Below are 14,174 nucleotides of genomic sequence, written 5' to 3'. Positions count from 1 at the left end.
TGTCCTTGTGAAATTATTAAAACCATCGACCACAGATCCTATAGATCTCGAAATCACATCCAAAATATGTTTTCCAAACCGTTAAAACCCTAGATAAAACCCTAATCATATTCGGCTCCCCTAGGTTCCTCCTAAACCGCCTAAAACCGGCTAAACCTGGTTCTCATTAACCGAAATTATATTCGGCTTTAACCGATTAAATCACAGCTATTAAACCGACATCATGTTCGGGGTAACTAAAACCATACCCTTTAAAATTTACTATTTCCGAGAAAGTTCCCTCTAATAGAAAGTTTCCTCATATAAAAACTTTCCTCATATAGAAATTTTTCCCGACATAGAAACTTTCCTCATTTAGAAAATTACCCAAATTAGAAACTTTCCAAATTTAGAAACTTTCCTAAAATAGAAATATTCTCAAAATAGAAAGTTTCATCATCAGCATTCAAAATTTTCTCAAAACAATTCCTAACAAAATCAATCTCATGTTTCAGATGTCAAACATTCAGAAATGTGAATTCGAGGCCCTTCAAGTCTCCGGGGATAACTACCTCGAGTGGGCCCTAGACATGCGCTTGTTCCTTGCATCGAAAGAACTCGATGCGTGTATTACCGACGGTAACACCGCATCCCGTAAGGGACAGTCTCAGGCGACATGTCACATACGCCATCATCTGGCCCCGAGCCTTAAGCAGCAATATCTCACTCTTGAGAATCCACTTGAATTGTGGCAAGCGCTGAAAAAGCGATATGACCATCAGAAAATGGTCCAGTTGCCTCAGGCAGATTTCGACTGGAAGAACCTTCGGTTCCAGGACTACAAATCCGTAGATGATTACAACAACGAACTCTTTCGTATTGTTGCCATCCGGAAACTCTGTGGCGAGGATGTGACAGATAATGATCTCCTCGAGAAAACATTATCCACATTCAGCACAGAGAATGTTGTGCTCCAACAACAATACCGTGCAATGCAACACACATTGTACGAAGACTTGTTGTCCTGTCTTCTCCTCGCTGAGAAGAATAACCAACTGCTTATGAGGAACAACGCTATGAGGCCCCCGGGATCGGCTCCTGTCCCAGCTTCTCGTCAAGAGTCCTACCATGTTCAACCCGATAGATCCTCAGATCACCGCCGTGGACGTGGTAATGGACGTGGTAATGGCCGAGGACATGGACGTGGAAGATGTGGACGCGGACATGGTCGTGGCAACCGACCTAACCTCAGTTATGGTCCTGGTCGTGGTCGAGGCATCACCAAGCCGACCCGCCACACCAACCCCGATCACTCTGCTTGTACCAGATGTGGGATGTTCAACCACCCAACAAAGCAATGTCGCACCCCCAAGATCCACTGCGATCTATACCAGAAGTACGGAAAAGCTCCTGCTGAAGCCAACATGACTCAGCCAGTCGATGCTGCTAACCTGGAAGGTGACGACCTCCTTGATGATGAGAACACCACAAACGAGCAGACCGACCCCATGGACTATGAAACAGCTGATCTCCTCGATTAATTCAATCATCTGAAACTCTGATACAATTTGATTTTGTTCTTTATTTTTTTTCATTTTGGGATTTGTTTCATTTTTTTTCTTCATTTGCCTTTATTCTCAGACACTGCTTTACTTTATGATTTATCACATTTTCTGAATTCCTCAATACTGAATTCTATCTTCTATTCATAATAAAGCACACCAGCAAATGGAAACCATAGTCGTAGATAGTGGATCCAGCCACACTATCTTAAGAAACAAAAGTTACTTCATAAACCTAACCTATCAAACCGCAAATATTAGCACCATCGCGGGTCCCTCAAACCTTATCGAAGGATATGGCCATGCCTATGTGTTGCTATCAAATGGCACACAACTTGAAATACCAGATGCTCTATATTCTCCTAGTTCGAAGAGAAATCTTCTGAGCTTCAAGGATATAAGACAGAATGGTTTCCACATAGAAACCCAAGGTCAAGGGAACAAAGAATCCCTCCTAGTCACTAAAACCGTAGACGGCCATAAACAAATCCTCGAAACCATACCCGCGCTATCTACTGGACTTTACCATGCTAAAGTCAGTATGATTGAAGCTAATACCACTCTCAAAGCCCGGTTTACTGATTATACTATTTGGCACGACCGGCTCGGTCATCCTGGTGCAAATATGATGCGTAAACTAATTCAAAACTCTCAAGGGCATACCCTCAAAGAAAACCGAGCTTATCCTCAACACCTCATGTGCACAGCTTGTTCTCAAGGCAAATTGATCACTCGGCCTTCACCAGTTAAAATCTCTAAACAAACACTTCATTTCCTAGAAAGAATCCAGGGCGATATCTGTGGACCTATACATCCATCTTCCGGACCATTCCGGTACTTCATGGTCCTTATAGACGCATCGACCCGTTGGTCATATGTTTGTCTCTTGTCCTCTCGGAACCAAGCCTTCGCTAGGTTCTTGGCCCAAATCATCAAATTGCGGGCCCATTTCCCTGACTTCCCACTAAAGACTATCCGCCTTGACAATGCTGGTGAATTTACCTCACAAGCGTTTAATGACTACTGTATGGCCATGGGGGTAACCGTGGAACATCCTGTAGCACATGTCCATACTCAAAATGGATTGGCTGAATCATTCATTAAACGCATTCAATGGATAGCCCGACCATTACTCATGAGATCAAAGCTCCCGGCCTCAGCATGGGGACATGCAGTATTACATGCTGCTGAACTCATACGCATCCGGCCATCTAGTGAACACAAATATTCCCCATCCCAACTACTCTCGGGTCATGAGCCAGACATCTCCCATCTCAAAACATTTGGGTGTTCAGTATATGTACCCATTGCTCCACCACATCGAACCAAAATGGGACCTCAAAGAAGGATGGGAATATATGTTGGTTTTGACTCTCCCACCATCATAAGATATCTCGAGCCAACCACTGGAGATCTCTTCAAGGCCAGATATGCGGATTGCCAATTCGATGAATCGGTATATCCCTCTTTAGGTGGTGAGACAAACAAGCTGGTCAAAGATCTTTCATGGAATCAAACATCATTAAATTGGCAAGATCCTCGGACTCTAGAATGTGATTCAGAGATCCAAAAGATTATTCATTATCAAAAGCTAGCTAATCAATTGCCAGATTCCTTTGCTGACCCGACCAAAGTAACCAAATCGTACATCCCAGCTTGTTATGCACCAGTACGAATAGCTGTCCCAACGGGACAGACCCAAGTTGCTACAGAGTCTGCACCACGTCTCAAACGGGGCAGACCTCTCGGTTCCAAAGATAAGAATCCCCAGAAATCAAAGAAAGGTGCAATAACCGAAACCGGGATTCCTGCAATATCAGAAATAGCCGCGGCTGAGACTCAATCTAATGAACCCTCAATGGAAGTTCGGGACGCCGAATCTCCAGGTTCAGAAGATAACAATGAGATCTCCATCAATTACAATATGTCCGGAATACAATGGAATCGAAAAGAAGTCGACTTAAATGCACTCTTTGCATACAAAGTAGCACTTGATGTTGCGCTCACGCAAGAGGATCTAGAACCCACGTCAATAACACAGTGTACACATCGAACAGATTGGCTAAAATGGAAAGAAGCCATAAACGTGGAGTTAAAGAGTCTCAAACTCAGAAACGTGTTCGGTCCGATCATCCGGACCCCATCACACATCAAGCCAGTGGGCCACAAATGGGTCTTTGTGCGCAAAAGGAACGAACTCGGTGAAGTCGTTCGATACAAAGCACGGCTTGTAGCACAAGGATTCTCACAGAGACCCGGAATCGATTATGAGGAGACTTATTCTCCAGTGGTGGATGCATGTTGATCTGCGGTTAATGGATGTTGTAACCGCATATCTCTATGGGCCCCTGGACAACGAAATATATATGAGACTCCCAGATGGCATTGAACTAAAAGACAAAAATGCATCTCGAGATCAATACTGCATCAGGCTGAACAAATCCTTGTATGGACTGAAACAAAGTGGGCGTATGTGGTACAACCGCCTCAGCGATTACCTCATCAAAGAAGGCTACAAAAATGACCCCATCAGTCCATGCATCTTCATCAAGAAGTACTCAAACAAAGGATTTGTAATCATAGCAGTATACGTGGATGATCTAAACATCCTCGGAACATCTGGTGAGATCTCCCAAACAGTCGACTGCTTAAAAGCAGAATTCGAAATGAAAGACCTAGGCAAAACAAAGTACTGTTTGGGATTACAACTTGAGTACATCAAAGGAGGAATCCTTGTGCATCAATCGGCTTATATCGAAAAGGTACTCAAGCGATTTAATATGGACCAAGCTCACCCATTGACCAGCCCAATGGTAGTTAGAAGCTTAAGTGATGACCCTCTTGGTCCCAAAAAGGATGATGAAGAAATCCTTGGTCCTGAAAAGCCATACCTCAGTGTTGTAGGAGCGTTAATGTACCTGGCTAGTCACACTAGACCAGACATATGTTTCGCCGTGAACCTCCTCGCTCGATATAGTTCATCCCCAACTCAGAGGCACTGGAACGGTATAAAACATCTCCTAAGATACCTTCGAGGTACTCAAGACTTAGGACTCTTCTATACTAACAAAAATAAAGATGGGTTAGTCGGCTTCGCCGATGCAGGATATCTATCAGATCCGCACACTGCCAAGTCTCAAACTGGCTACGTTTTTACGCATGGAGGAACAGCCATCTCTTGGAGATCAATGAAGCAGACACTCACTGCCACTTCATCAAACCATGCTGAAATCCTAGCCATTCATGAGGCTAGTAGGGAATGCGTCTGGCTGCGCTCCATGACTCAGCACATCCGCAGAGATTGTGGTATGGACGAAGACACACAACCCACGGTGATGTATGAAGACAACGCGGCATGCATAGCTCAGCTCAAGGAAGGATATATCAAAGGAGATCGGACGAAGCACATTCTACCGAAGTTCTTCTCAACCTCAGACTGGCAGAAGGACGGCACTCTCAGCGTTCAGCAGGTCCGATCCAGTGAGAATTCAGCTGACCTCTTCACCAAATCATTGCCTACTTCAACACACCGGAAGCTCGTCAAACAGATAGGAATGTATAGACTTAGAGATCTGCAGTGATGCTACAATCAGGGGGAGTAATGCGTGTTGTACTCTTTTTCCTTCACCATGGTTTTGTCCCACTGGGTTTTTCCTGGTAAGGTTTTAATGAGGCAACATTCCCCAGCACATTATCGAGATCCCGATTGAGTAGCTGACCCGGTTCACTAGTCCAAGGGGGAGTGTTATAACACATATCATATATGGACTCTTATACCGGCCCATTAGGCCCATCAGGGCATTGTACTTAACCTAGATTCCCTATGTACTCTATATATACATTCCAGTGATTAATAAAGTATCTAAGTTTTCACAACAAAATCAACATTGTTAAAAGCTGACTAATTATCTTTTCATTTAAAATAGTGTATTGACACAACAAAATAACAATATAAAAAGAAAAAATATACTAAAAAAACTAAGGCTTTTAAAAACATAAATATCGATTTAAAAAAAGTTCCTCAATTATTTTATAAAGGACAGGCCAATTGTTTCGATTTTGGTAACGCAGGCACGGTCCTGGAAGGACAAGAGATTGAGCACGCCTAAGAAGCCAATAAGAGAGGTGGACAAGAAGTATCGCACAGAACATGAATGATTATAACAGCATAACTGTTAGCTGTGTGAGTAGCCCGTATTGTCAGAATGGTAGATGCTAATAATTTCCAAAATAGTCAATTATAAATATTCTTGTACATTAGCTATCTACTGTATTGGCTCTAAATTTTCAACTGTGTATTGACTATTCTTGCTTTCTTTCATTTTTATTTTTATGTTCTTTAACGAGTTACAAACCTATAATCGGTATAGTTGGAACAACACGACAGAAACAATTAGTAATTTAGTATGTTTATTGCTGTTAGTCGATGATAATACAATTTGGCTGTGGTAATAAGTCATAGTCATATATTTAAAATGAACACAAACAAGTATACCAATGATGAAGAGCAAGGTTTTAGAAGAGATAGGTAATCTTCTATCATATGGTTAATCGGATATATATATCGATCTATTAGTAATGTATAACTTACTCCAGCGTATTTTCCAATTTCATAATTACACATGATGAGCTAGCCAAGCATAGTTGGAACTTGGACTTCAATGCCTTTTTTACTAAGTTGGACGATTAGTGATTTTTTTTTTTTTCATCTTGAAAAGGATTAAGGATTGAAAAGATGAACATAGTGAAGGTTTGTTCCACTCAACAACTTAAACTTTTCTTGTCCATAATAACATAAAGTAAGGAGGAGAAACAGAAAAACATGGAGGTTAATTAAGAGAGTATTGGCGTCGTTTGTTTGAGAAATAATCACAGTTTCTCATCATCCAATATTTCTCTATCTCATTTGCCTCTCGTCCTGCCACTCTTCCTGCTATTAAATCCCACCTGATATTATTCAATTTATGGCCAACAAATTATTAATTCCATTTAATTACTATTTTCGTTTTATGATTATAAATAATAAACTGAACTAACTGGGATAAACCTGAACTACAAGAATATAAACAGAGTTCTAAAAAAATATAAAACAGAAAGTGTATAATTAACGTCAATGTAACATTTAAAATTCATAATAACATTTATGAAATAGTCATGTATAATTGGAAGTGAAACACTAATATATACTGGAGGTATCCTATACTTTGCTCGAACATAAACATAAAAAGGTAAAAAATTATGTGGTAAAACTTTTATCAGTTTTGACAAAAACAAACTTTTATCAAGTTTTTATTAGAGAAATGAGAGAATATAAACAAAAATGAAGTTACACAAAATCATGAATATGTAATGTTAACTACTAAGTGGATTAAACATCATGTTCAACTACGATTAGATTATAAAAATATATCATTTCAAAAAATAGAAACGAAATTTCTACTTTTGTTATGAAGAATCATTTGACAAGTTAGGTTCATATTTTGATATATTTTGATATGAGTATGTATAAATATATCGTGGAACATCATATATAATATCTTTAAATATAATATTGTGGACGCCATTGGTTCACGTTATACATGCCTAAATTCACACACAAACATTGTATAAAAAGAATTATATCAAAATTTTGAAATTTGGAGCGAGATAAATCCATGAACAAAAAAGAAGAATTTATTTTACCTTTTACCGACAAGTCTGTACATTGGAAAATGGAAGAATATAAATATTGTAGAGAAAACCTGAATATTTGGAGTTGGAGGATGCAAGGACAAAGAAAGAAAGATGTGAGGTAGAAAAAAGTATATAGAGAACTAGTGAAGAAGAGGAGAGAGCGAAAGACATAAAGAGAGACCCCAAACAAAATAGGTTTTAAAGGTTCCAAAAAAAAAACAAAATAGGTTTTTATTAGAATTATGCATGTATTTAATGGAAAAAACAAAAGTCTTGCATGTATTTGAATTCGAGTTCTCACTTTCCTTTAAGCGATCGAAGTTTTTTGTGTGAAGATTTTGCATGTTTTACTGGTCTTTAACTAGTGGAATCCTTTTTTGTGGAAATCTTTATCGTCAATCTTTACCTCGGCTCACTGGTAGAATCCTTTTTTTGTGTAGAAACAACCAAATCTAACACTGTTTTTACTTTGTGTTATATGTAAATTATAGGGAAAAGTAATAAAACGTTTTTGACTTATTATTTATCGATATTTTAAATTTGTTTAATGTTATCTTTTTTAAAAAAAATTTGGATGTTCATTTCGAATCTCGGTTCATTTTTTCCTGGTTGGTTAAAATTAATTCATATTAAAACCATAATTTATTTAGTTTGGTTTGAGTATTCTCGACTTTTGTTTATTCAAATTTTAACAAAAAACCATAACTCAATATGATTTGATAACTTTAGTGTTTGAAAATTGGATTCAAAATCATATTCACTAGAATAAAAAAAATAGTAATATTAATATTCTAACGTATAAATAAATAATTTACATTTTTTTTCAGATTTGAGAGTTTTGCCAACAAATATAAAAAATAGTAAGATCAAATTGATTGGTTTAATTGAGTTGTAAGTTATATTTTTGTTTGTTCTGCTAAATAAAAGTAACTTATAACTCAATTAAACCAGTCAGTTTGGTCCAGTTATAAGGTACAGTTCTCGTCAAGTTCATTTTGGACAGTTTGCTGCAGTTACAAGAAAATAATGAACCATTACATAGTTCAATAATTCATAGTTGTAATACATGCATGATAATAAGATAGACCGCCTGTTTGAGCCCGATAACAGTTGTGTAAGGGCATTGTTGCAGTACAATCGTTTTATAGATATTTTTGTAAGAGATTATTAGGGTTTTCTCATTTTTTATAACAAATATCTTAAAAGTATAAGTGATACGTTCACAATATCAAAAAAAAATTGAACAGTGGTTTATTTTTGACTTATGTTTTTCTTTTATTTTACTTATGATTTGCTTACATTTTGGGGATAAAAAGAAAAAATATACTAATAAAACTAAGGATTTTAAAACATAAATATCTATTTGAAAAAATTCCTTAATTGTTCTTATAAATGTGTCCCCATATATAGGCCATTGTTTCGATTTTGGTAACGCTGGCACGGTCCTGGAAGGACCAGAGATTGAACACGCCAAGAAGCCAATAAGAGAGGTGGAGAAGAAGTATCATACAGAAGATGAATGATTATAACATGAGAACTGTTAGCTGTGTGAGTAGTCCGTATTGTCAGAATGGTAGATGCTAATAATTTTCAAAATAGTCAATTATAAATATTCTTATACATTAGCTATCTACTGTATTGGCTCTAAATGTCTTCGTTTACTTTTCAGTTTTCACTGTGGATTGACTATTCTTTCTTTCTTTCAATTTTTTTCTTTTTCTTTTAACGAGTTAGTCACAAACCTATAATCGGTATAGTTGGAACCACGACAGAACCAATTAGTAATTTAGTATTTTTATTTCTTTTAGTCGATTATAATACATTTTGGCTGTGGTAGTAAGTCATTGTCATATATTTAAAGTGAATCACAAACATATAAATGATGAAGCAAGTTTTAAGAAAAAGGTAGGTAATCTTATCTCATGGTTAATCCGATCTATCATCTAATAGTAATGTATAATTTACTCCAATGTATTTTTCAAATATATATCTACAGTTATGAGCCAGCCAAGCATAGTTGGAGTTAAGTTATATAAATATAAGACTAAAAGGTATCTTGTGATTTCTGTGACCATTAGTAAGGATTTTTTTTTTCATATTGTAAACGATTAAAGATTGAAAAGATGAACATATTGAAGGTTTGTTCCACTAAACAACCCCCTAAGCTTTTCTTGTTCACATGTAACATAAATTAAGGAGGAGAAAGAGAAAAACATGGAGTTTAATTAAGAGAGTGTTGACGTCGTTTGTTTGAGAAATAATCACAGTTTCTCATTATCCAATATCTCTCTATCTCATTTGCCTCTCGTCTTGCCACTCTTCCTGCTATTAAATCCCACCTGATATTATTCAATTTATGGCCAATAAATTATCAATTGAATTGAATTACTAATTTCTTATGATTTAAAATAATAAACTGAACTAAGTGGGATAAACCTGAAGTTGGTTAAGAATATAAAAAGAGTTCTAAAACAATTATAAAACAGAAAGTGTATAATTAACGTCAATGTAACAGTTAAAATTCATAACAACTTTTATGAAATAGCCATGTATAATTGGAAGTGATATACTAATATAAACTGGAGGAATCCTACACTTTGCTCCATCATAAACATAAAAAAAAAGTAAATAATTATGTGGTAAAATTTTTATCAGTTTTGACAAAAACAAACTTTTATCAAGTTCTTATTAGAAAAATGAGAGAATATAAACAAAAACGAAGTTACATTAAATCATGAATATGTAATGTTGATAATTAGTATATGGATTAAACATCATGTTAAACTACGTACGATTAGATTATAAAAATATATCATATCAAAAAACAGAAACGAAATTTTTACTTTTATTATGAAGAATCATTTGACAAATTAGGTTCATATTTTAATATGAGTATGTATAAATATATCGTGGAACATCATATATAATATCTTTAAATATAATATTGTGGACGCCATTGGTTCACGTTATACATGCCTAAATTCCACACATACATTGTATAAAAAGAATCAGGTTAAGAATTTGAAATTTGGAGCGAGATAAATACATAAACAAAAAAAGAAATTTTTTTTACCTGTTACCGACAAGTCTGTACATTCGAAAGATGAGATCTTCTTCTTGTTCGGTCATACTGATAAACTCCCATTCCATACTACTGACTTCTGCATTTTAGTAAGTTATATTCACACACATAGTTACAAATGAAAGAATACGAAGGAAAAAGATTTAGCGAAGAAAATTTAAATGGATGCGTATATATAGGACCCAACGTAAAGAAAGATTAGACATTAACTGAATCAAAGAGAGACCTTCGGAGTCATATCGCGTAAACTTGATTTGCTTGCGACTGCGAAGGCGGCGAAGACGGTTGGTATTATCCATTAATATTGGAAAATGGAAGAATATAAATCTTATAGAGAAAACTTGGATATTTGGAGTTGGAGGATGCAAAAAGATGTGAGGTAGACAAAAGTATATAGAGAACTAGTGAAGAAGAGTTCTTTCTCAAAAAAAAAAAAAAAACTAGTGAAGAAGAGGAGAGAGCGAAAGACATAAAGAGAACCCCCAAACAAAATCGTTTTTAAAATAGAATTATGCATGTCTTCTTTAATGGAAAACAAAAAAAAAAAGTTTTGCTTTTGCATTTATATTTGAATTCAGTACTCATGACTTTCTTTCAACCGATCAATTTTTGTTTGTGTGTAAAGATTTTGCATGTTATTGTCGATCTTTAACTCGGCTTACTAGCTAGTGGAACCCCTTTTTGTGTAGAAACAACCAAATCTAACATTGTTTTTGAATCAAGTCAATAATTAAGAAATTGTGTGATTTTTCATTTTATTTTTACTATTAACGACCTAATTTGAGTGACAAATATCATCTCAATGAGTACTGTTAACACGTAATCAGTATGACAGCACATTCATATTTTTGGAATTCTTACGGACGGAGATGGCTGTGGACATGTGGTCCTCTGGTTATGTATATATTAAATACAACTATATTATTTCAGAGTTTTCGATATCAGTTCAGAGTTTTATTTTCCCTAATTTCTAATTGGAAAAATGTACAAAAACGTGTTAATTTTTGGGTTGTGAATTGTGATCTAGATACGTCAAACGTAATCGTACTTGCTGCCACACTAACGAAACTTCTGTTTTATTTTATTTTGGGGTACTTTTTAATGCATATTTTTGGCCTTCTACACATATTACCTTTCATATACAATATAAATATATATATATATATATATATCCTATTTACATGTCTACTCGTTATTATCTCAGCGATAATAAATTTAGCGACCGTAATAAACTGACATATCAATTTCATTTCCATTGTTAACAAACAGAAAAGATGTAGGAAATGTGTCTTGAAAATTCATTTCTTAATCTTTTTTTCTTTCTTAAAGGTAAATCTATTCATCTTTCAATATTGTTCTGCTTTTCCAAATATACCGTTTAGAGATACCTTTTTTTTTGATAAAGGCTTTTACCTTTTAGAAATATTCATCTTAAATTTAAGCGTGAAATTATTTAAAATAATATATAATAATGTGATTCATAATAGAAAAAAAATCCTAGCTACTGGTCCAAAAACTTTCGATTTATTTAACAAATGGAATTAAGGCCTTGCTTAATTGAAATATAACTTTTGATATTTTGATATTATATTAAACACTTCCTTGCTATTTTAATGGTATTCTTTTCTTATAGTGTAATGTTTGATTTCATTATCTCAAAATACTATTGGTTGTGTTTAGTGAGGACTTCGTATCTATCACTACAAGAAAACATCATATATTTTAACTACATATATTATAAAAAAAATAGTAAGAAACAACTATTTTTTTCCAATTTCCTACGAAATATTTTTGTAGGTTCTATGCCATCGGAAATCTTAAAGGGTAAGAAAATAGTATGAAATTTCTTACAAAAATATTGGTAGAAAAATGTCGTCGGAAATGTTGGTAGGATATTCGTAAAAAAATACCTACCAAATTATTTCCATTTTTTTTTATTTAGTTCTTTCCAATTTCTTACGAAACAATACCTACATATTCCTCCTGTGAAATATTCCTACCATTTTCTACCACTTTTCAGATTTTATAAAAAAAAAATTAATTTTATAAAATCGAAAAATAGAATTAATTTCAAAAATTCAATTTAAATTAAAAGATAAATTAATTGTTAATTCGATTATTAATATATATATATATATATATATAGAAGATGAAGATTAATTAAAGGAAATATGAATACCTTATTTATAGTGTAACTTTATCATGTAAATTACTTTAGGTTCTCAATGTGGGACAAAAATCAAAAGTTGAAATATTCCTACTGAATTCCTACGATTTTTGTACATATATTATTTCGTCAAAAAATGCGTAGGAAATTTCCGACGAAATTATTGGTAAGAAATACTCTACCGTTTTTGACGTTTTATTTTTATAGAAAAATTCTAATCACTTTCATTTTTCACTGTAATTGCGTAGAAAATTGGTTGTAAAAATTATTACTAAATATTTTTAATTATTACTAAATATTTTGTCAAAACTTTTGTAGAAATATATGATATTTTTTTGTAGTATATGTTTTCGCCTGTATAGCTTAATCATTAAACAGCAGATAATAGTGTAATATACATATATAGTTTCGTAAAATTTACACGGAAATCAGATATTTGAATATAAACATCGAAACACCAAACATAATGGCAGTTAGTCACTTCAACTATGATTAATTCTTAGATCTTCAGCAGAGACAAAACCATACATTATTCTTTATCTGTAACGTATCAAATGAGTATATGTATGAGTCCTGACAAAATTTAAAACCAGATCAATAAATATGAAGAAGAAAAAAGAAAAACAATTTAAAGAAAAACCCATATATAGTTTGTTCAATGGTAGATGTTTGATTGATATAAGACCTTAGTCGACAATGTATATCTAAAGTGGTCCAAAAGGACATGTAAGAACGATCGAGTAGATTCGCTTAACCAAACACATTAAACGAACGAATGGGTTCATCTATCTTAGCCGTCCTCACTGAGGGTCCGATTGGTCGACATGTATAGAGGGAAAGGAAAGAGTGGGATTTTTTTTACTCTTGAATCCTACAAAAAAAAAACACCAATCAAGGTGAAGGGAGATTAAAAGGAAGTGGAATTTTTTTCTCTTTTCTTTGTTGATAATAGGAAATTGATCCCACAGGCAAGTGAGAAAATTTCCCTCTCAATTTCTACTTTTCCTTTCTTCTCTATCCCTTCCCTCTTAATTCTTCTCAATTATTTACTCTATTGTCAACCAATTAGACACTGTTTCTCTTTACATAATTTTTCATGTTTTAAATCATTGTCAAAATTGTGCTAATAACAAAAACTATCTTTTTAATAATCCAGCAAATAAATATATAAAAGTCAGTGGAGTTTTTTTTTTGTAGCACTCTGAGAATTGTTATCTTTTCATTTTTTTTCGTCTTACTTTACAAATATACCACAACTTTCAAACAATTAAAAAATATAACAAAAGGTTTTGGAAAGGTTTTCATATTGTTAATTAGAAACGGTCTGATAAGAGATCGCATAAGATGATAGGAGAAGCTATATCATATAATACTAATGTTGTATTAATAATATAATGAAATGAACGATTTTAACGAAATGAGAGAGCCCTGAATTTAATTACGATTTTCAAAAGTTTTCTAGGTGATAATCGAACATCTGTATTAAAAAAAGTTCGTTACTGATTCGGCCAAAATCGGGACGCCCAAGTGATTTTGGCCGCCTAAGTTTGCCCTGGCCCGACCGATTTATATCAGAGACAGAATGTAATCTTTAAAAAATCTGTTAGTTTCTAATCATAAAAAAAAAGGTCATGGACCTCATGGTGACAGCTCTTAGAGCTTCTTTATCAGCAAGAATAGTCTCCGGTTTTACTTCACGTGAGAAATATGA

The 14,174-nt window shown here is 34.4% G+C and overlaps 1 protein-coding gene across 2 annotated transcripts; it reads right to left on the bottom strand.

Annotated features, from left to right (window-relative positions):
* Nucleotides 1–6,331: 6,331 nt before the first annotated feature.
* LOC18026657 (MYB-like transcription factor TCL1) lies at nt 6,332–10,824 on the bottom strand. 2 transcript variants are annotated; one of them, XM_024148058.1, is made up of 3 exons: nt 10,523–10,725; nt 10,288–10,375; nt 6,332–6,488 (listed from the first exon to the last, which is right to left on the bottom strand). In XM_024148058.1, the coding sequence occupies exons 1-3, from the start codon at nt 10,593–10,595 to the stop codon at nt 6,371–6,373; spliced, it is 279 nt and encodes a 92-aa protein (XP_024003826.1). In that variant the 5' UTR covers nt 10,596–10,725; the 3' UTR covers nt 6,332–6,370. The 2 variants fall into 2 exon arrangements, with proteins under 2 accessions (XP_024003826.1, XP_006410097.1); XM_006410034.2 differs by lacking the exon at nt 6,332–6,488 and adding an exon at nt 9,299–9,553 and having other exon boundaries at nt 10,523–10,824.
* Nucleotides 10,825–14,174: the final 3,350 nt, after the last annotated feature.

Source organism: Eutrema salsugineum, unplaced genomic scaffold (assembly GCF_000478725.1).
Source record: "Eutrema salsugineum unplaced genomic scaffold, Eutsalg1_0 scaffold_10, whole genome shotgun sequence".
NCBI classification, from domain to species: Eukaryota; Viridiplantae; Streptophyta; class Magnoliopsida; order Brassicales; family Brassicaceae; genus Eutrema; species Eutrema salsugineum.
This window is presented reverse-complemented; position numbering and strand designations above follow the sequence as displayed.